Source organism: Pogona vitticeps, chromosome 12, assembly GCF_051106095.1.
Source record: "Pogona vitticeps strain Pit_001003342236 chromosome 12, PviZW2.1, whole genome shotgun sequence".
Taxonomy (NCBI): Eukaryota; Metazoa; Chordata; class Lepidosauria; order Squamata; family Agamidae; genus Pogona; species Pogona vitticeps.
Window position 1 is genome coordinate 2,338,278 of NC_135794.1, and position 22,746 is coordinate 2,361,023.

Sequence of the window (22,746 nt, forward strand, 5' to 3'; positions counted from 1 at the left end):
ATAGTAGGTGAACCTGTTTTTAATACCACTTGTTTTCAGATTTTAAAAAAGTCTCTTTGAATGTCTCTTTACTGCTTTAATGTCACAGGACATCATTGAGAATACAGTATGTTTCATTGTAAGTCAGACAATAATTTCATAGTTATGGGATGGAATGGGATAGAAAATATCCCTAGGACAAGGTTCCCCAAAGTGATGCCCTCCAGATATTTCAAAACTAACTGTTCCACAGTTAGTATGGTCCATGATTAAGGATAATTAGAATTGTAGTCCAATCATATCTCTTGTTACTTGTGTCCATTTTCTTGAATTAAAACTTAAGTAATAATAATAAACTAAACTTTCAAGAAGTTCTTGACTAATTGCTTTGCCTGGAAAACATATTACATGTTTTCAGAATCACACTGGAAATATCCCGGAGGTAACAGTTAGGCTGCTAATTACCCATCTATCTAGTATTTTCTCCAGTGGACATAGTTTTTTCATTGGCTTTCTTAATATACAGCTTCTTCATAGCGGTAGTTGGCAGCTGTACTTCAAGGTAAGGAGGTGCTCCTGTAATGGCTGTGCATAGAAGACTCTCTTTGTCACATCTCCTACTTCTACCAATAATCACAAATGCCAAGGTGGGCAGTAGTTAGGCTGAGCTCTAGGTCTGACTTCTTACTGAGCCAGAGAACTCAATGGATGACTCTGGAAGCCTTTCTCTTGGTCCTGCCACCCTGTCAGGTGCATTTGGTGGGGACATGGAGACAGCCTTCTTTGTCGCTGCTCTTAGACTCTGAAATCCCATCCTACAGAAGGCCAGGATGGCCCCATCTTTGCTGTCCTTTTGCAAGCAGGCAAAGACCTTTCCTCATTTTCTCTCTAGTTCTCATAGCAATCAATAAAAAATTAGACTGTCAGTAATATAAGTGGACACACCCTCTAAGCATGACAGTAACAAATTTGTGGGGCTACTGTGCAGAGAGACACTTATTAGTGGAGAGATTTACTTCTTTCTACAATCCTCATACATTCTGCAGTGAAAAATACCATGTTCAACTGATTCGATTTCTCCATTTCCACAAGGACAAATTCAGTCATTAAATGGAATTTCCCTAAATCGCCCATCTAGTATAGCTGATGGCAATACATTAAAGTGAGCTAATGTGAATGCTCTCCTATATTTTGGAATGGACAATTCATATTATAAGTATGGAGCAATGAAGTGTTAGAATCTTGAAAATTCAGGACTTCCATTTGAAAAGCTTTTGGCTGATATTATATTTATTAAAATAATATTAACAAGAACGTGTACATTTATTCTCTTCGTTCTCTCTCTTTTAAACCTGTTTCAACTTAAGTGTTTCAAATTTATACATGGGATTAAGATTGTGGAAAAATGCCCTTTTCCTGCATGATGAGATTCATGCATACCCCAAGTGCAAAATTTCCCACAATTTTGAAAATTCACTTCCTGACTGAATAAAAATATTACTTTTTCACAAGTGTGAATAAAGTGTTAGTGATGTAAAAAAGTGTCAGTCTGGGAGGAACATGAAGTTCTAGGTTGCCCCCCCCCACACACACATTTTCTGTTATTTAAACTATGGATTTGAATAACCCCCATGGATTTTCTGTTAAACACAAAAATTGAAAAGTGTAATTTGGAGTGGAGGAGCAGCTGGGTAAGAAAACATACCTTGGTGACTTTTCTTCAGGAAGAGCCACCCACCAGCTGCTGTTTCTGGGAAGAGGCTGGAGATGGAGGTTGCAACAGTGCGAAGAGAATGATTTAGTCAGATAGATACTCATGAGGAAAGTAAATGGCTGGGTAGCCCTTCCCTCCCATACCACTTCTTTCTGATTTGCATTTTTAAATTGTGGTGTAAAGAAGCTGAAATGTGGGTCCTCTTATGTATTTGAAGGAGAGGAGGCAGTAGAAAAAGTCTGCTAAAGATTAAATATTTCATTTAATGTGAAAGCTGTGCCACCGAACATTTTCTGCTGCTTAACCCTTCTAAAACAGCCTCTTTTTCCAAAAAGCTGGGTAAATCTAGGCACAACAGTAAACAGTTTTGTTTCTGAAGCAACTACACTGTGCTTTTGCATTGTTTTTACTATATCATATAAACTGCTGTGTCTCAGATAACACCCTAAGCAATTGATTTGAGTTGCTTTTACAAGTGGTTGGGCCCTCCCAATGTTTGCTGTCTAAATTAGAGTGGGTGGAAAAACTGGGTCCTCTGATGCCACCTAGCGGAATATTGTTAATGCTACAAAATGCTGAATGCACCAGTCTGTCTGTGTGGGTTGTCAGAGGATGTCATAACTGCTGAATGCACCAGTCTGTGTGTGCGAGTTGTCAGAGGATGTTCTGTAAATTCTGAAATTTCTGTTTGATATATTTCAATGCATATAATGCATGCTGAATGCTGAAGATCTGAAAACAAAATGTAAACATAGTCATCATTGTCTCTTCCCCAACTGTTAAATATTTTGTTACCTTTTTTTTCTATCTGATTGTAAGATGCTTGATTTTCCACATGTCAGAAGCAGTGTTATTTGGTTTAGTGCTTGTCAGCAGTAGTGTGATTTGATTGAGTCTTTTTTCATGAAGAATGGTGTTGACCCATGACACAAAACTGTGATGAAAACAAAATGTAAGAATTCTGGGAAACATCTTAGCAATATAGGTGGCAATTTCTGAAAAATAGTTTGATGAGGGTGATATCCAACTTCAAGATTTAAGTCAGAATCAAGTATTCAATTGTAATACATTTTGCACAAATTTGTGTTTATATCACATTATCCTCTATATCACTTTTTCAGTGTTACAAAAACTACTAGAGGGTGTAAGATTGCTCCTTAGCCTTTAAGCCCCCAAACAGTGTAGTATACCTGGATACAGAATGTTGTTGTTTTTTTACTCAGTGTTTCTTAGCACAGGAAAGGATACTCTTTGCTGCTTTTCTACTCTTTGTCAAATGGATTTCTTCATATCTAATGAAAAACAAAACTGCTTTCCTGCAATGGTGTCTTATTAATTATTCTTTGCTCCCAGGAAATGTTGGTGCCCATACAGGATTTTATTTTCTCTCCACCCTGAATTCATAGCATGTGCTTGGTATGGGTAGGAGTTGGGCAGTAACAAAATGTCTATTTTGAGTCCAAAGTGATTTTCACTATGCAATTGTTGTAATTGCTTTGCATTCTGAGTAATGATGAGGAACCATTTGAAATTGTATCAGATGACAATTTAAGTAAGTATTGGCTATTACCCACTCAATAGTGAGCAAAAAGCAAATGCAGTGGTGTTTGGAAAGATGAAGTGTAGAAGTCTGTCAGAAACATGTCTTCCAAACAGGTCTGGCCTGTCATCCTTTCTCTTGGGTAAATGGCTGTTTCATCTTATTTTTCTTTTTGTAAGACCAGTGCTCTGGCTCATTTCTCATGGAATGATTCTTGGATTAGAGTCAGACTCTAATCAGAATGAGATTGGGGGTAAAAAATTCATTCATTCATTCATTCATTCATTCATTTGTTCCTGCCACTTTATATACCACCTAATTAGTGCAAGACACTACTCTAGGGAGTTAAGAAACAGATAAAGCAAATACAATCATATAACAATAAAGGTAAATAATAATAAAAACACAAATGAATAAGAACAGAACAAATCAGTAAAAACAGCATAAAACAAACACACCACAAGTGGCAGCAATGATCAGACAGGTAGGACAAATTTGGCAAGTTAGTTAGATGCTATTAATAACTTTTTTTAATATGCACAATTTTTAGCAATGTATTGAAAGTAGAGAGGGAGGGGGCCAGGTGCAGCTTAACTGGAAGCCTTTTTCAAAGGGCTGGTGCCAGTGCTGAGAAGGCACAATTTCTGATGGATGCGTTTCTGGCCTGTCTCAGAATGGGAATCAGTAGGAGCATTGCCTGTGAAGATGTGGTGGTGCAAGTGAAAAAAGTGGGATAAGTGTCTGAATCAGGAGCAGGCAGGTCAGACTCATTTCCTGCCTAGCAGGATCTTCACTTAATATAGTGTTAACTTCAGTTGTTGTTGTTGTTGTTGTTGTTGTTGTTGTTGTTGTTGTTGTTGTTGTTGTTGTTGTTGTTGTTGTTGTTGTTGTTGTTGTTGAATCTGTCTTTATCTTGATATGTATCCTGAAGAAAAACATGGATTGCTTTTGTAACATGCTTAGGATAGAGTAGTAGTAAGCCTGATGAAGAGTAGGCTATATGACTAGATGGGCGGGCTAGAAATGGAAATAAATAAATAAATAAATAAATAAATAAATAAATAAATAAATAAATAAATAAATAAATAAATAAATAAATAAATAAATAAATAAATAAATAAATAAATAAATAAATAAATGTTTCACATTTGCCAGATAGGTCATTATTATCTCATAATGCTGAATAGAAGAATATAAGAGAAAATGTTGGCAATAGATTGGTCAACAAAATGCCTGTCAGTTAAAGATAAGTGCATTGCCAACTCTGGTGACTGATCCCTTCTTTTCTTTAACAGTAATGTAGGAGAGCATTGTTTGGAGAACAACATGAGCATAAGTGTTAAATACAGCCATTTATTTGACTGTGTGTCTGAAATACTCTTTTTCTCTTCCTCAGGCTTTTCTTATTTTTCTTCCTTTCTCAGATAAACTAATTACTTCACATCTGATCTTCTCTCCTTTTCTTCAGCGGTGATTCCTCTGACTGATTCTGAACACAAGTTACTGCCTTTGCACTTTGCTGTTGATCCAGGGAAAGACTGGGAGTGGGGAAAGGATGACAATGATAATTCCAAGCTGGCCAAGTAAGACTTTTTTTTTAGTCATTAAGAATTCAGCAAATTGGCTTCAGGACCTCTGTGTACTCAGGATCCTGGGCAGCCTTCCTCTTTGTAGCACTCCCACAAGAAATAGTTCCATTCAGGGTTTTTTTTGGTTTTTTTTGGAGACATTTTACAGCTTGTGGATTTTAGTTAATTGATTGTATAGTTTTACTCCATATATATATGGGGTGGGCTGCTGTCCATGGGAAGTCCAGGAGGGAAGATAATTGATTTGTTTTTCCTAGCCTGTTTTTTTTAGAGACCCTGTTCAGTGGGGAGCTTGGTTTGAAAGTGCTCTTGCCCAGATAATATCAAGATGATGTCCTTCTTGTTTCTCTTAACTGAGGATGCATGGTCTATAGCTGTACTTTTCCAGTAACTATATGGTGTGGTCTCCCCTCTCTTTCTTTTTTTCTCAGTTTGATTCTGTCTCTGGAGGCAAAACTTAATCTTCTGCACAGTTACATGAATGTAACCTGGATACGCATACCGTCAGAAACACGGGTAACCCCTTTACTCTGTATATGTAATTTGAGAGTCTGTGCCTACAAAAGAACTAATGAAAGAGCTCAGGTGACCCAGCGCTTGGCTTCCTGCACTTAACACAAAATATTGCGTCATATCTGTGCTTCATTATTTGCTGTGTGCTGGCATTTGAGGGAAACCTGTGTGCTCTATAAGGGACCTTTGGGGGACAGAAAGATGTACAAGAAGGAGAGTATCTGAGGCCCCTGCACTGTTGTGCCAGTCATTGCAACAACAGTAGTAACATAGTATTAGGCTGTATGTAAAAAAAGTATATGAAAACGACAGCGGAAAACAACAGGAAGAATGACAAGTTCTAGTCCGTTACGATGAGATGTTAAAAGTCTGTTTCTTTCTCACTGTTTTTCCTACTTCTAATCTTGTAGCTAATTTCATATGCCTTTGAGTAAACCTCTGAAGAGACTTTTCTGCACCCATGCTTGGAAAATCTTTCTCCAAGGCAGAAGAAAGCAAATTCTATCTTATCTCTAATGTTCATATTAGCAATAGTAAGGTGTTGCCATTATTTATTAGGTATACAGTACTTTAACAACCACATATGCAGGATAGGTTATGGAACCATAATAGCTGTCCTTCCAGCCTGCTTTAGCTGGAAATGTGATACTGCAATCCAGCTCCATCAGGACAGCCAAACTGAACTTGCTCTGATCAAGACAAAAGAGTAACAAGCTAACCTTATTACTCTTGGTCTGTGGGGAAAGCTATAGACCACAGTTGGTTCTTCTCTTTGTCTGTGTCCTGCTCTGCATTTGGGAACGTGTGAGCTCAGGCCCAAATACCAGAAAACTCCAATAGTTCCACAAAACAGATGTATACCAGATGTAATGTGGAATGAGGGGGTCCAGGAAACTTGGAACAGATTTTTTTAAAGAACTTTTTTTCACACAGTGCATAATTAGGCTGTATAATTCACTCCTGTTGGAAGCAGCAATGGCCAAACTTAGACATCTTCAAAAGATATTTGAAATATTTGTGAAAGGTGAGGTTGTCAATGGCTATTACTTTTAATATTAGGGGAAAAATTTCTCTCTTGAACAGTTTCTGGGAAACCTGAGTAGGACACATGCTCTTATGCTTATGTCCTGCTTGTGTGCTTCCCATAGGCATCTCCTTAGTCACTGTGAAAACAGATGATGGACTAGATAACCTTTGATCTGATCCGAAAGGCCCATCTTAGGTTTTTAAGAACATATTACTAGTACATGAAAAATGGCATTGTGGGCTATGAATATGTTCTCCAAAATCCCTCCCCTCAAAAGCTGTAGCTTTTGCACTATTTCCAACTGTTTATTACCCCTCTGAGAAGTCACTGTAGCATGTTTTTTAATGGTGGTCTAATTCTTGAATACACACTTTCATCAAATCAGGATTCATTTAGTTAGTGTGATGATATTACAGTGCCATCTAGTTCAGTCTGCAGTGTGCATAAAAATCCAGATGTATATTCAATATACATAGCTCTACAATTATGTTGGCTGTATGAGGACATTATGAAGCCATGTTAAAATAAGCCAGTTATTTCTGCTCTTGTTGCAAATGGGAGGACAATTTCACCCCACTTCCATAGGTCACATCAAATGAGCATTCACATCAACCACAAAGCTAATCTGTTTCCCTAGGACCAATTGCCTCAGCAGTGTCAAAATTCAGATAATTGTGTGTCAGTTTATGTCCTAGTAATTCCTAGTACTTCTGCATGATAGGAAGGCTATCTAGTGGTGCATGTGCTTCAGTAACAGAATTTGAGAAGAAAAACATGTTAATGATACTTTTCCCTCCACAGTATTAATAAATTTTATTGCCTCTTGGTAAATAGGTGAACAGAATTGTGCAAAGAAATACAGGCTTTTTTAGCTTGAATTTATAAGAAAAATTCTAAGGCTACAAAGAAAATTTCTTACATTGTACTCCACATTGTAAGATATATAAGCATGAATTATTTGTTGTAATTGACCAGGAAAGATTGGCTTTAAATTTTCCCCCCACATTTTTCTGTTACTAACCTAACTCACTCCTGTACCATATTACCATGTCATAGTATTTGTTCTGAAGGTGCCTCACATATCTTTCCAGATATCCAGTGAATTGCAACTGGAATAATCCAGTTTTTCTTGTGGATTGTGTATGATTATTTTGTGTATTTTATTTATTTATGTATTCATTCGTTAGATTTATATACTGCCCATCTAGAACATGTCTACTCTGGGCGGTTTACATATAACATAAAAATAAACTAAGGTAAATCCAATATGATTATATTAAAATGAGTCCAACACACTGATTAAATGTAAGACAGTTAGATAACTGGACCAAGGAATGGAGGGATGGAAGGGAAGGAAGGAGAATATATGGGATGACTAAATTTGAAGAAATGATTGAAAAGAGGGAAGAGATGGATGATAATATTCAAAGAAAATGGATAATAAGTGTGATATATAAGATGTTAGTAGAGAATGAATATAAAACAATAGTTTTGAAAAAGATATGGCAAGGAGATTTAAATAAAGAAATCAGTGAAGAAGTACGGAAGAGGATCTGGGGGAAAGGAATAATGAAAAATATGTCAGGGTAAAGAAAAACTCTTATAAAGTAATATGGAGAAGGTATTTAACACCAATGAAATTGAATACCTTGAATAAAAAGTTATCATCTATATGTTGGAGACATAAAAAAGAAAGGGGAACATACTATCACATGTGGTGGGCATGTGAAGAGAGACAGAAGGAATAGATGAATGTATTTAGTGAGATTAAGGAAATTCTAGAAACAGATATATGAAGATATCCAGTGTTAGCATTGTTAAATATATTTGGAAACTGATCTTTGCAAGGAATTGGAAAAATAATAATAAATTAATATTGGAAGAATGGTATAATGAGATGTGGAATCTAGCTATTAATGAGAAATTAACTTGTGAATTGAAAGTCAGAAAAGGATTATTGCAGGAAAATAGTTTTAATGGGATTTGGAAACCTTATCTAGAATCATCATATTTTTGGAAAGAGAGGGGGCACATGATACAAATTTAGATGAAATGTATTATTGAGAATATATATATATATATAAATTTATATTCCCGATGGTGGTTACACTGTATATTTGAGTTGTGATTTCTTGTCATTTATGTTTTTGTTATATTTTGTTATATTAATAACAAATAAAATGAAATATATCCAACATTGAGAGCATTATCACACACAATAGATCTCACTGGAGTGGCCAGATGGTCATCAAGACATGCTCTTCTATTAATTAGCCTATCTGTAATTAAAAAAAAAATCTCCCTGCAAGCATTAAGCAGGAGCAAACAAATAATAATAGATTTAAGATGTCTTCAGATACATCAGGCAAATGAACCAAGTAATATGTTTTATTGAAATATCTGAGAATACAAGCTGATTTGACTGCAGAAATTTCCTTCTTAACTTGTGAATCAGTTCTCAGAGAGTTATAATGAGGAACATATTGATTCTCTCTAACCTCATGCCACATTGGCCTCTGAGGTTTCATATATAAAAACCTGTCCAAAATTTCTTCACTATTTTCCTTTTCAGTTGTCACCATCTTGTATGCATTCGGGCATTTACATTGTGTATCAGCTCTAATTTCAAAAAATTTCTTGAAAGACCACTTCAATGAGAAATTTGGCAAGCCACTTTACTGGAAACCAAGATCTAGAAAATGTCCTCCAAAGATCAGATTGCTTGTTAATTAACATTCTTGTCTTTGTCTATCAGTCTATTAATCTAGTTTGTGGAGCAGTGCTTTTAATAGCTCTCTCATTTTTCAAATGTTAACATCCTGAAATATCTATAGTACCATATTTGCCTCTCATAGAGGCAAACTGTTGTGTAAGAATGCCAATCATTTCTAATTGTTACTTGCTTCTCCTAATAGGCTCCTCTTGCTCAGCCAGAATCTCCTACTGCATCAGCAGGAGAGGATGTTCAATCTCTTGCTGATTCCATGGACTCCGACAGAGATTCCATCTGTAGTAATTCTAATGGCAATAATGGCAGAAATGGGAAGGAGAAGGAAAAACAAAGGAAGGATAAAGAAAAAAATCGAGCCGACTCGGTTGCTAACAAACTTGGGAGTTTCAGTAAAACACTAGGCATCAAGCTAAAGAAGAATATGGGTGGGCTTGGAGGACTAGTGCATGGCAAAATGAGCAGAGCAAATTCAGGAAATGGCAAAAATGGGGAGATCATTGAGAAGGTGAAGGAGAAGAAGTCCAAGTTCCGCAAAGGAAGCAAAGAGGAATCTGGACAGTCTGCAAGCACTTCCCCTTCTGAAAAGACTCCCTCTCCCACAGAGAAGGCAAGTGTCTCCCCTGTTGAAAAAATGAATTCTAAATCCCCTTCAGATAAGCAGTCAGATCCATGGAAATACAGTACTGATGTGAAGCTGAGCCTCAACATTTTGAGAGCTGCCATGCAAGGGGAACGCAAGTTCATTTTTGCTGGCCTTCTCCTAACCAGCCATCGACATCAGTTCCATGAGGAGATGATTGGATATTACTTGACTAGTGCCCAGGAGCGCTTTAGTGCTGAACAGGAGCAGAAGAGGAAAGAAGCAGAGAAGAAGGCTACCCTCAGTGGGTCCTCATGTAGGAAACTAGAACAAGAAGCATACTCAAAAGAGAAGCTGGAATCATCTCCTCAGGGAAGGGCATCACCAGTCTTGCCTCAAAGCCATACAACTCAACTGGTTTTAAAGTTTAAAGACCGCAGTAGTCCCATACCAGGGTCATTTTCATCACCCAGTAATGGTGCCAAGAAAAGTGTACCCATTCCAGTATCTGCCCACTATAGCCATACACCCCCTGTTCAAAGGCAGAGTGTCATCCATTTGCATGATGTCAATGCTAAACCATCAAGCTTCCAAGATGATACTTATAAGCCAGTAGTTGGCACCTTAAAAACATGTGCCACATATCCCCAGCAGAATCGGTCATTGTCTTCACAGAGTTATAGCCCAGCCCGGATAGCAGGCATTCGTACTGTCAACACAGTGGAGTCACTGTCCTATGCCATGCCTACGGACCACAAGTCGCAAACATATACCAATGGGTTTAATACCAGTGACATTAGAGACTGCTTAGAATATGCTGATGAAGAGGCACCTCAGACCTGGTTAAACAATGATAAAAATCGAGGCAGGAGCACAGTTTGCCCAATGTATTCTCTCCAGCAAAATCGCTGCAAGAAAGAGAATTGCTCCTTCTATGGCCGCCCAGAGACTGAAAACTATTGCTCCTATTGCTACAAAGAGGAACTGAAATGCCGGGAGCGAGAAAATAAAGGCCACCGGCATTAAAGACAGTGGAGCTCTTTCCAAGACTATTTCCTCAATTTCCTTACATAAGTAAATGACAGTGGATTAGAGGAGGAAGGAAAAGGGAATCTGTGGATAGAAAAGTCTAGCGATGAAAAAACAAGGATAATTTATCATAAAGGGTTTATTATTTTCCATTTTGTGGTTGTCTTTTTTACATACACTGGTAAGCTGAAAGGTTGTTTACTCCTTTGTCAGTGCTATGTGTACGTGTGGTCAAAATTTTACTAATGGTGCCTGAATTTACACTGACATCACTCAGGTAGTAGAAAGATAGGGAAAAAGTCATAATAACTGGAGATCTGGTGTTGTATTAAGATTGTGTCTGCCTCATTCTATAGAGCCATTGCAGTTAAAGAAATTTAACTTTTCATAGTTGCCCTCTTTTTTTAAAGGGGGAAAGAATAGTAATTTTGCATACTGACATACTGACATCTTTGCTATAAGCATATATATTATTTTAGTGTTACTGTTTCTCCACAGATACACAAATGAAGATCTGGATTCATGAAAAGGCCATCCTCAAACTGGCCAATTTTTAGTTAAAGAAAGGGGGCATTTAGTTTTAAGATGAGGCTTTATCTCTAATATTTGAAAATAAGCAGTTTGACAGAGGAGCAGGGAAACAACTGCAGCCATAAATTGCCAGACATGTTGTTCCTCAGCTGTTTAATGCACATTGCACAGCAGGGCATTCTGTATCTCATTGACCATATCATTGTCTTGACAGTTTTGACCAGTTTAATGGCTCTGCTTGTTGAAAACAACAGGTTGATGTATGCTGTCAAAACTTTGCATCTTTATTATTCATTGATCCAAATGTGGAGTTAATTCCTCTGCAGAAAAGGGAAAGTGGATGCTGTAAATTTGCACATACATTAGCACACACTTTTTGGCCTTCCACAATGAATGCTAGAAATTAAAAAGTGTTAAATCGAAGTTCAAATTAAATGATACGGCAAAGACTCAAATTAAGATGAGAGTGTTCACAATGGACTTGGAAACCAGTCAAATAAACTGAATAATCCCCAGTTTCTGGAATTGTCTTTGCATGGTTCCAATACTGCTTAAGTGTAATGCTAATCTATTTATTTATTTATTTGTTCATTTAAAAATATTTCAGTCCCATTTCAAAATGTGCTACTTTAGCAAGTTAGCATGCAATAAAGAGTAAAATCAGTTAAAAACATATAGCAATAATAATGGTAACAACACAGAAGTGTTGAGTAGGAAAAATGATACAAATTGCAAATATACTTGAATGAAATGATGAATACATTTGGACCACTTTTGCCAGCCAAGATGTGAAAAAACAAAAAACAAAACCCTAGGGCCAGTAGGATTAAACTCAAAGTTAATCTGATTAAATGTAGTCTGAAATTAATATGTTCCTAGTGCTTGCCTGGAAGACAGAGAGGGAAGAAGTTTCATAAATTTAGAGACAGTGTTGAAGAAGTCTTGTCTTAGCAAGCCTAAGTTCGTTCCTTGGGGCCATATGAGCACAGCCTTGGCCGTTGACCTTAATGATATGAACATAAGCAGTCTTTCAAGTAACCTGATCATAGAATGTGACGGGCTTTGAAAGGTAATATGTCACCACCACAAATTTGGCCCATAAGGTAATAGACAGCTAATGCAGCATTTACAGAATCAGTGTAATGTGGTTTTAATGTCTGGATCATATTACAGTGACACAGACTGCCACGACTGTGCCAGAGGAAGTTCACAAACCGTCTTCAAAGCCAGCACCACATGCAGCACATTGTAGTAGTCAACTCTGGGCCTAACCAAAACATGAAGAACTGAGGCAAGTTTTATCACATAAATATAAGATCACAGAAATAAGTGATACAGCTTACGTTGATAAAAGGCACTGTTAGGCATCACTGCCACCTATAACTCCACATACAGCACAGAGTTCAGAAGGACACCTAATGTGTAGATCTGGCCTTTCAGGGTGAGTGCTGCCTCATACAGAATTCATTGAAACTTGTTATCTGGACAGAGGCGGCTCACATCCACAGTACTTCCATCTCATTAGGAGCTGGCATGAATGAACAGAGACAATTTTTTGCTTTCCTCCTCCTCTCTGTTTCTTTTCCTTGCAATCCATTTGCTGCCTGTGTAAACACCAAATAGGATTATCCAGAAAAAAAGGGCCTCTCCCTTTTATATGTGTACTCTGCCTAGATATAAAAAGAATACACAGAAACTTAAAAACAGAAAGGCCCACCAAGGACTAATATGCCTGCCATATTGAAAAGTCCTCCAATGTCATCTGTCACTCCCACAATCAGCAGTTTTGTAGTTCTCTGATTTGGATCAGTTTCAATTTATTCACCATCATTAACTGCATTGCTATGGACCCTGTCAGGCCTGATGAAAGGAGAAGGAGGAAGTAATACAATATGTTAGTCTCCTGATAACCAACTCTTTTTGTTTTTTTGAGGGTTTTAAAGTTTTAATCTTTTAAACCGTCCAGAGTAGTGCTTGCGTTAATTGGGCAGTATATAAATGGAATGAAATGAATGAATGAATGAATGAATGAATGAATGAATGAATGAATGAATGAATATACTTGAACCCCTCAAGATGGGCTTTCTTTTTATTAAGAAAGCTCTTCACTAGGAATGCCCTGTATTTAGGGCACTGCCTTTTAATTTCTATACATAATAAAAACTTGAAGGAAAAATCACTCATGACTATTCCTCACTTCATATTTTGCCCTTCATTTTAACCACCTGGAATACATAGTAATTGTCTTAGTTTTGCAATTCTTCATCTCACACTGAAATCAACTGTAGTGGGGACCACCATGAAGTCCTGCCTAAATACAAAATGAAGCGATACCTGCTCCTCCTTACCTCTGAAGAAGAATTTCAATGTAGTACCTTTGTTTATTTATTATTTTCTTAAAATATTTTTATACTTTTCTAAGCAAGGCCTCCCCAAGGTGATATTAGTCTTATGACTATTATCAGGCGATAGCTCTTCATGAATCCAGGCTTGTAGTTTCTGTATCTCTGGGAATGTTACAAAATTTGTGGTCTTTCTAAACTAGTATCCACCCCTACCCCATGAAGTAGTTTTACCACACTTAAGGGCACTCTCCTATATGATCTTACAAGGGTGTGTACAGGAATGCTACAACTCAGCTGGTCCCTGTCCAGTTATGGGAAGTCATTCCAGGAAAGTGGGTCAGCTGTTATTAGCATTGCCTGGCATTGCAGTCTCCAGCTTTGCCACTTAGTTCAAAGCAGAGGAAAGGGGCACCTTCCTTCCTTCTGGAAAGACTCTTCCCTTGCCCTGTCTGTGCTTCCACTTTAGAATCAAGGTGCAAAACCAACTGGGTGGGCAACTGCTGGGTAAATCCGACTTCCTGTTACCTTAGATGTGATTCACACATAAGTGTCTTGGATGTTACAGTTTTGAGCAGTACTGCAGTGTCTTGAAAATATTTGAGGTTAGTTGTGGCAATTGCTCCTTATATTTCTTTGGCCAAAGAAATCTGTGGTATCAGATGGAGTTACCTGTGATTGTATTTGTTACAGAGAGAAAAATCAAGAAAATTTTGAAAAAGAGTTTGGAGAAAGCAAATAGTAGTGATTACTAATATATTAGTGTAGGAATAGCTTTTCATATTCCTATGAATACTTCTTTAGCTGAAAGTAGACATGAGGAATTTACTATTAATAATTTTTGCTTCCCTTTTGGTTCAAGTACAGTGTATCTTGGATGAAAAGCTTTTTTGCAAAATAATTTTCACAAGGTGGTATACTATTTTTTAAATAAAGCGGTTCTCATCAGGAGAGCAGAGCTGAACATCTTTCTACTATATCATTTTGAAGAAAAAACTTGCTGAAGATTACTTCTGCCTTGAAATAGACTATCAAGTGCCCTGATTATCTGTTGAAATCAGTAGCAACCTAAACTGTGCAGTGGCAGCCTTGCTTTAATCTGATTCTAGCTTCAGGCATAATCATTGAAATATCTGCGTTTATATGTGGTAGCACCATGCAAACAAAGTCTTAAGGCAAGGCTAAGGAGAATGTAGTTAAACAGCAGAGCATCTCAGAAAAAAAATGTGGCTTTAAGGACCACTCCTTCCACTTCATCTATGGAAGATAGGCATGAGGCCAAGGCCAGTTCCATTCTTGGTTGATAGAGTTAGAACTTGCTGAGGTATGGGGTTGAAGTGGAGAGTCAGAAGATATTACTTTTTTGGCCATAAAAGGGTTGAAGGTCAATTTTCCAATATTCATGCTATACCTAGCCAGTTGTAGAGAACAGTGATGCATACCCATTGCTTTCTGTGCCTGAATAAAGCATTGAAATCCAGACATATACCATATGTTAGGCTCAGATATATAGTTCTTGGTCAAACCTGTGGGGTCCCAACTCAGGGTAAGTTTGTTGTTGTTGTTTAGTCGTTAAGTTGTGTACAACTCTACTCAGTTAGCATTGCTGATCATTATGCTGAACCACCACAGTAAGGATCAGCTAGAAGATGGCCTAAGGCAATGATCTGGTGGCTCATGCATTCATTGTTAAATGGCCCTGCCAAGGACAAGGGAATTGGGAGTTGTGAGCATTCATACCATCTGCATTTCTAGACATTGCTCCTCTCTGTCTCTTCTAGTAGATAGGTTTATTGTTCCTTAGAGGCGGAATCAGAGAAAACTGTATAGTTGTCAACATCATGAACTAAGTATAGGTAGAATTTTCTGTTCTTGAGATATTTTTGTTGTCCTTTAATTTTGAAAGCCAATTTATTTTGCTTGAACTTCCTCTTATTCATATTCTCTCTTCCCCTTTCCCCTTCAATCAGCCTTGCATTTTTTTTTTTGCTTGTGCCAGTGATTTGTGGGTTGATCACTTGATAGGGGATATATATTGTAGACAATTCAGTATATAAAGGGCTATGGGTTTGTGGGAGGGTAATTATAAGTCAGGAAAGCAGGGCTGTGCAAAGACAAATTTTGTTTGTAGGTATGGTGTTTCATAGGCTCTATTAAAGCAAAACATAGGCAGATATTCTTGAGGGAATCTACAGAACCTCGATAGAATTGAATAGGAGCCACAGAACAGCCCATCAGGGCTCAGGCAAACTGATAGGGGACTTGTGCAAAAGGTCTTCCACAGGACTGTGCCCATTCTAAGGTGCATTGGAAGTACAAAACATGGAACAGCAGTTGAATGTAATGTGTAATGTGCTAATTGTTCTGGAGGGAAGTGATGTTTTTGCAAATAAAAATGCTTTATGGTAAACATAATGTATACCTATGTATTACTAATAGGCATCAGGAAAAATATATGCTTGGGAAAGAAGGCTGTTTTACTTAAATTGTTCGAACTACTAATCCAAAACTTGTTCAAAGACAAGAAAATATGCAAAATGTTTGCTCTTCTGTGGAACAAAAAGTCTGTGCTAAAGATTATTGAGAAAATAGCTTATATATACTACATAAGCATTCCCACACTTTGTAGTCACGCGTTTAAAAGAAGTATTTAAAAAGGGCTAATGAATGCATAAATTGTGATATATTTGTGTTTACAGATAACTTGTGTTGTGTGTTGTGGGTGGGTTTAAGCAGGTCTGCAGAAAATTCGCAGATGTCCGTAAGCACTGCAAGCAAACTTTAAGGCTTGGTAGCAGGAGTTCTCTCTGCTGCTGCTGCATTACTCCAAGGTCCTCGTTGTTCTTTCAAATCAAGGGCAGGGTATTTTCTTTCTGTTCTGAAATCCAAAGACAGTGCAAACGCCTTGCTCTAATTAAACGTTCATTAAACTCAGCAGCAATCCATTTCAGTTTAAATCATGCCTTTAGGAAAGGACTTACCAGTACTAATATGATACAGATAATGCATGCCTTATGTCCAGTAAAATGGGCGGTATGTCCAGCTCTGTGCTCCTCTTACGTTGAAAAGAGGCACATACCTTTTCTATGTTATAAGATGACTGGTGAGCAAAGACATGTCTTTCATTAAAATGAGTAGCAAAAAAAAAAAGAAAGAAAGATCAGAAACTGTCCAGGCAAAATGCTCTGTTCAGTTTGCACACTGCCCTTCCCCACCCCACCAATATTCCTGGTGAGCTGAATTCTCTATGCTTGCAAATTTGCATGAATCTCTCTCCCTGAAAAATAGTTGCTCAGTATAAATAAGAAATTTAATCATCAGATGAGTGAAGGACACGCAGAATGCTTATAAGAGGCATGGACTTTTCCAAATTAATCACCAAGGCCCCTCTCTGTGGTGCAATTTTGTGCAAGATAATTGTGTGAAATGTGGTGTTAGGTACACAGTTCGCCTTGATAAGAATATTTGCTCCCCTCCCCCTTCACCTTTAGGGAACAAAGATATACTTGAAAGTGTACTGGCAATACCTGCTAAAAGTTCAAAAGTCAGAGAGAAGGCTGTATAACTCTATGCCACACACTGTGACTGGAAAATCCAGAGTTATTTATGCAAAATTTAAATTTGAATAATAAATCAGGCAAATGAAGAGAATCTGTGCAAATCTATTCAATTTGTATAATTTATTCATAAAGGAATAAATTGTGGGTCCATTCTCCAAAACTTACATTTTGTTGAATGTTTGATCCAAATTTGAAAGGATGTTTTCATAGGAATGACACAAGAAGTCTGCATTTCTTGTTTTTAATCATCATTGTTGCTACTTGCTATGTTATTACTCAAGCGTAAGCAGCTTGATGTTTTTAACCTTCTTGTCACTGTTGTCATGGCATTGCTGTGCTGATCATTGGATTGAAATAATGACAAGCCATGGCACACTTAATACAGGGGAAAGAAATTAGTGTTCAAAACAGAAGACCCTGTAATGATATAATTTATCCTTTGTACAAAGTTCTTTGCTCATTGAAGTTAGATGGCAGTCATGCATTTTAATAGGTCCCCACCCAAAAATATGCATATGTACGGTACATATTTATTTCCAAAAATGTATAATGTGGATTAAAAGTATGCATAAGGAGTTTGATTCGACAGAGTCATACTTAGAGTAGTTTTAACTTGAGTGGGACTGACTAAACTAGGTCTCACTGATTTCAATGTCTGTGACCTGAAGCTCCACTGGATCCAGTTAACTGTATCATGAAAGAATTATTTATATTGTGAGGTGGGGAATTTATACCTTCCCTTCTAACGACATGTGCATGTTCTTTTGATGACAGCAAGAGAGGAAAAATAATAGCTGACCTTGATTGTAAGTGGCTTTTCAGCTCAGGCCACGTTTAAACCTTTTGCAACCTAAACTGTGCTATTTTTCATTTGAAGGTATGGCAAATCATGTAGAATTACTGTATTGCCGGATAGAACATGGTATAGAATTTAAATGACTTCAGTGACTTGTTTGCACATTTGCTTTTCTGTGTACATGATTGTTCTTTTTTTAAACAAAGAAAGGAGTAGTATATTACATTTTTTTAAAAAACAAAAATCCCCTAAAGAAAGGTATTTGTAAATGTGTTCTGTTTGTAGACATAAAATGCTGTATTATGTTGGAATTTTCCAAGCCAAGTTTAAATTATAATACAGAAATTATTTTTATATTATTTTCAAAATATGCTACAAAGCAATATTTTGCGCCTTTATTATAGAGTTATTGTCATTTTAGTAGGTTGATGTGGGAAGTGTGGTAGTACTAATCTAGTGAAGAAAGCTTTGTAAATGTTACAATACATTTTGAATGCTCTTTATCGATGTATGCCAATATCTCTTGACGGTTGGAATACAGAATGATTTTTATCGAAAAGCTTTATATTGTGGTCTGTATATTTTGGTACAAATACACTTCATCCCCTTTTTATTTCTGTATGCAATCTTTTATAAGACATTTTTGTCATATAATTTATGGGAGACTTTTAACGTGACTTTGCCAAGACAAAACAACATAGAACGAAATCACTTCTGTTCCCAGCCCCATTGTGAAAAGGGTTGTTGGATTATCCCTTAAATATGTTGGATAGATTCATATTACATATAGCATGCACATTGTTTCATTCCAGATCCTCTCTGTGTGAAGAGAATTTGCAGACTTTTTCAAAGCCTGCAACTATCTTTTAGTAGTAAAAAAAAATAAAATTAAAGGACGTGGACATCCTTTAATACAATTCTCCAGGAGAATTGTATCATATCACTGTAAAATCAATCATTTCTTCAATCTTAGTTATTCATTTTATCTGCTCAATTTCTACAACAAAGCTCCATGGAGCAGGTAGCTTTCTGAATGACTCCACATGCATTTCCTCCACAACAATACAGATTCATTGAAAAAGATTTGCTTGCAAATCTCACCACAAGATTACTGAAAAAAGAAAAAGTGGAAGCAGGGAGGATACCTGGAGAAAACAAACATTAACATTTCTTCTATCACAAAGAAAGGGAAATATAGGACTGTATTTGTGGAATGAAACAAAAGTATTTCTCTTAGGCAGTATTAATGATTGTATTCATCAAGTTCTACTGATATATTGTCTTGTACAGAAATTCAGATGTTGCTGTTAAATCATGAGGAATATTAACTATTTCTTTGACAACAGTAAATTTTGTAAATGGTTATAAATCTGGAATTCAAGTTTCAGTGGTAAAATTTCAGTTAATTATGTGTAGAAACCATAGATAAGTAGAAAAGGAGTATAATCCATATTCCCGGATTCCTTAAGATCACAAAAAGCTGAAATTTGGAAATGGTTACATTTGCTTGTGATTTAGTTTATGTTTTGGTCTCCTTTTGCTACTTCTGGTATTCAGTAGATAACAAATCTCCCCATTTCCACACTTTCCTTTTTAAATTCCAAGTGATCAATGGCAGCACTGGAATTTGAGGTAGCTTGTACTGGGTCATCTTTCAGAGCCTGTCACCAGAAAATGTGGAAGATAGGAGGTAAAGTACAAATGACTGCTGTGCATATGCTTTTGGGCCATCTCTGTTGAGCTACAGCAGTGTGATCTCACCAACGTTAAAACTTTATTGGGGGGCTGTGATGCTGCTGTATAAATTTCTAGAGACAGCTTACAGTTTGGCTAATTATATATTACAGTTCAGTCCACTTTATTGTGTTTTGTTTAAAGGCAAATGGTTTTGAAACCCACAGATCTTTCATGCCTGTCAGAGCAGCTGGAACCTTCAATGAAAGGAAAGAGAACTGAAGGGGCTCATAATAATTAGGTAGATAATGGAGGACCTGTGGCAACGAGGAGTTTTAATGGAGGCAGGGGGCTTGCCTCTTCAGGCAAGATGCACTCTAGACATGACATGTAACATATCATTTTAGATACGTATCCCTGTTCAGTTTTTAGAATCTCATTATAAAAGCTCCCTTTAATCTTAGATTCTGTCATCATCTTATAAACGTTTTTGAACAAAGTGAATATGGCCCCATGTGGACGGTTGCCGGAACACCAGAAGAGCCACATGTATTAAATTTTTTTAGGCCCAGTGATCCCTTTCTAATATTTACACTGCCATCCAAAGTAAATTAGAAAAGTAGTCTGATGCTATACCTCTTGCTGAAATTGTCTCTGGAAGTCACTCAAGAGCACATGTACTTCCTCAGTTTGAAAATTATATATCTGCTGTCAGCTGGTTCAGTCTTGGTGACTGTAATTTCTTTGCAGAAATCAGTGATGTCTGAGATAATGCAATTGAGTTTCACAGACATTGCGTAGATACTACAATTCCCAAAGCCCCTTCAACAAGTTAGCTGTCAGGTTTCCTCTTGGAATCAATGCAATTAAAACTAAGTTGCTAATATAAGTATTGTGTTATGATGTTAGAGCATCCCAGCTAAAGGTAGAGAGAACTTCTGGGACAGTAGCTAATGCTAAATATGAAAGGAGAATGAAAAAGTGAGAGAACAAAGCAGGACTATCACCAGGGAAGCTAGACAGGACAGCATCCGTGGGCATCCTGCGAGTAAGGCTTAGGATACTCCTGCGTCCTTGTTGAGGACCATTGTTGTCCTTGGGGAATCCAACCTCCATGCCTGAATTCATGTGCCTGTTATTAGCTGATAGAGCCATCTGTTATTAGCAGATAGGTTGAAATCCAGCAGAATAACTTAAATAACATAAGGTTGATGCTGTAATTAGCCACAACGTTTTCTTGGAAATGCAAAAGATTTCCAATGCCCTTCTAATTGTGAAGTTCCCTTGGAATCCCTTTCATCAGGGAGAAGCTGTTGGTGACCATGAGATGGAGGCATATCGTAGATTCTGAAAAATCACCATCACCTCAGTCATCCTCACAGCAGTGATTTTAGAAATTAAAGACCCCCCTCCCCCATCTTAAGCTATAATGGCTTCTCCATAACAAAAGGGATCTGATAGGAGTCTCATTACCTTTAGGGGGAAGAATCAGAAACCTTTTAAATGCCAAAAGTTCTACTGCAGCTGATGACATTGTCAGGTTCACATGGCATAGGTTACACTGCTGGATTTCAGCCTTTGTCTCCAACAATTCTTGTGGAACTTGCCTTACATGTCTTGCTATGACCAAAACAGTGCATACGTTGTAGTTCGCTTATCACATTTCCACAACCCTTTAGATACAGGTGTGGTTTGCAAAACAACTGTATGTGCGATTTCTATTTCTAAGTTAATATGAAGTTTGTTCCAAGGTGAGTCTAATTTCAAAAAACGTAAGAAATAATCCTCGGTGAAGAGCAAAGACATCTTTTCATCGAAAGGAGAGTTGTCTACCTTCAGAATGTGCCCTTGGTCAGAGTCAATGCCTTGAGCCCTTGAAAAATACATGTGGCCCAGATTTATGCAGATACTCTGATAATTCTGTAGTGGTCATCTTCCTACCCACACAGTAGACAAGGGGAGGGGCTCACCAGAGGGAGGGCCAAAGGAGCTGATCTCTGCTGGCATCTTGCCTGCTTCCTCTTTCAGCTGGGTAGAAGTGAAGCTCTCTCTCCCATGCCAAGCAGAAAAATGCAAGAGGCTGCGTGAAGACAAACTGAGGTCTTGATCCATCCTCTTAAAACCAACATACGTGCCTGAGTGAAACTGAATCGTTGTTGTTTCATTGTGTTGATTTGTTTTAAAATACACTGCTTCTGAAACTCCTCTCAAATTCTAAAGACATTTGCCATGAAGCATCACAAGGTGATTGATGTCTGAGAAACTCAAGTCCAGACCTTCAAAGTGCATGTGAAATTGCTCCTGCAGTTCTTTGGATTCAGGTCAAAGTGTTTTAAGCTACTTGTAAAAGAAATGTTACAAGAAGCAAAAACACTGAATAGCAAGGACAGGTAGAGAATGTTTCTTTTCTCATGGGGTATGTGTGTCCTTGAATTTTTTTTCTATGTGCAATCTTCTTTCCAGTTGAAATTAAGTATTTTTATACATTCCATTCTTTGATTGAGAAGATGTGCAAGAAAATGTTTTTAGCAGTTGGATTGATGTTTTGTAAAATATGAAAGCACTAAACCAGATTTTTGCAATAGTTATTAAATCTGGCTTTTGTTTCAAATCCCCCCCCCCCCCGCCGCCGGTTACATACTGTCACCGTTTTTATAAAACTGTAATTAATTTCTTTCATGAAAGACCTCTACAAGTTACTGATAGCTCTGTAATATGTGTGATTGCCTTCTCTATTGTTTGAAATGGGGGAAGCTCTGATAACAATTCAATAAAAATAACTTATTTGTAAAATACCTGTTTGCCTGAATTCATATGCAATACTGTCCCATACAGTATATTTATATATCATTCTTCACAGTATTTATCGTAGAACAGTTTAAAATGTTTTAGTATGGTTGGTATGCCAGTGGAACTCCACTACAGTATTAGTAGTTATCACTCAGAATTGAGAGCCAGTTACTCTGCAGTGGTGAAGAAGAGAGTGCTTCGGAGAGGGAGAGATGGAAGCTTGTCGAGTAGACTGGAATTGAGAGTTAGCAGTTGTAAACAGCAGAATTATCAAAGCATTGAGGTTGAAGGTTGTGGTCTAGAGCAGACCCCTGAGAGTCATAAAGCTGTTTCTGTTCTGTTGAAAATATT

The 22,746-nt window shown here is 37.3% G+C and overlaps 1 protein-coding gene across 2 annotated transcripts in view; it reads left to right on the plus strand.

The window, feature by feature from the left end:
• The window catches only part of OTUD7A (OTU deubiquitinase 7A), a 70,740-nt gene extending 48,342 nt beyond the window's left edge, over window positions 1–22,398 (plus strand). For both annotated transcript variants that reach the window (XM_020784739.3, XM_020784737.3), the window contains 3 exons: window positions 4,702–4,816; window positions 5,254–5,338; window positions 9,278–22,398. In XM_020784739.3, coding sequence (XP_020640398.1) covers window positions 4,702–4,816; window positions 5,254–5,338; window positions 9,278–10,699 — 1,622 coding nt within the window. In that variant the 3' untranslated portion in view covers window positions 10,700–22,398. The remainder of the gene's footprint in view (window positions 1–4,701; window positions 4,817–5,253; window positions 5,339–9,277) is intronic.
• The last annotated feature ends 348 nt before the right edge of the window (window positions 22,399–22,746 follow it).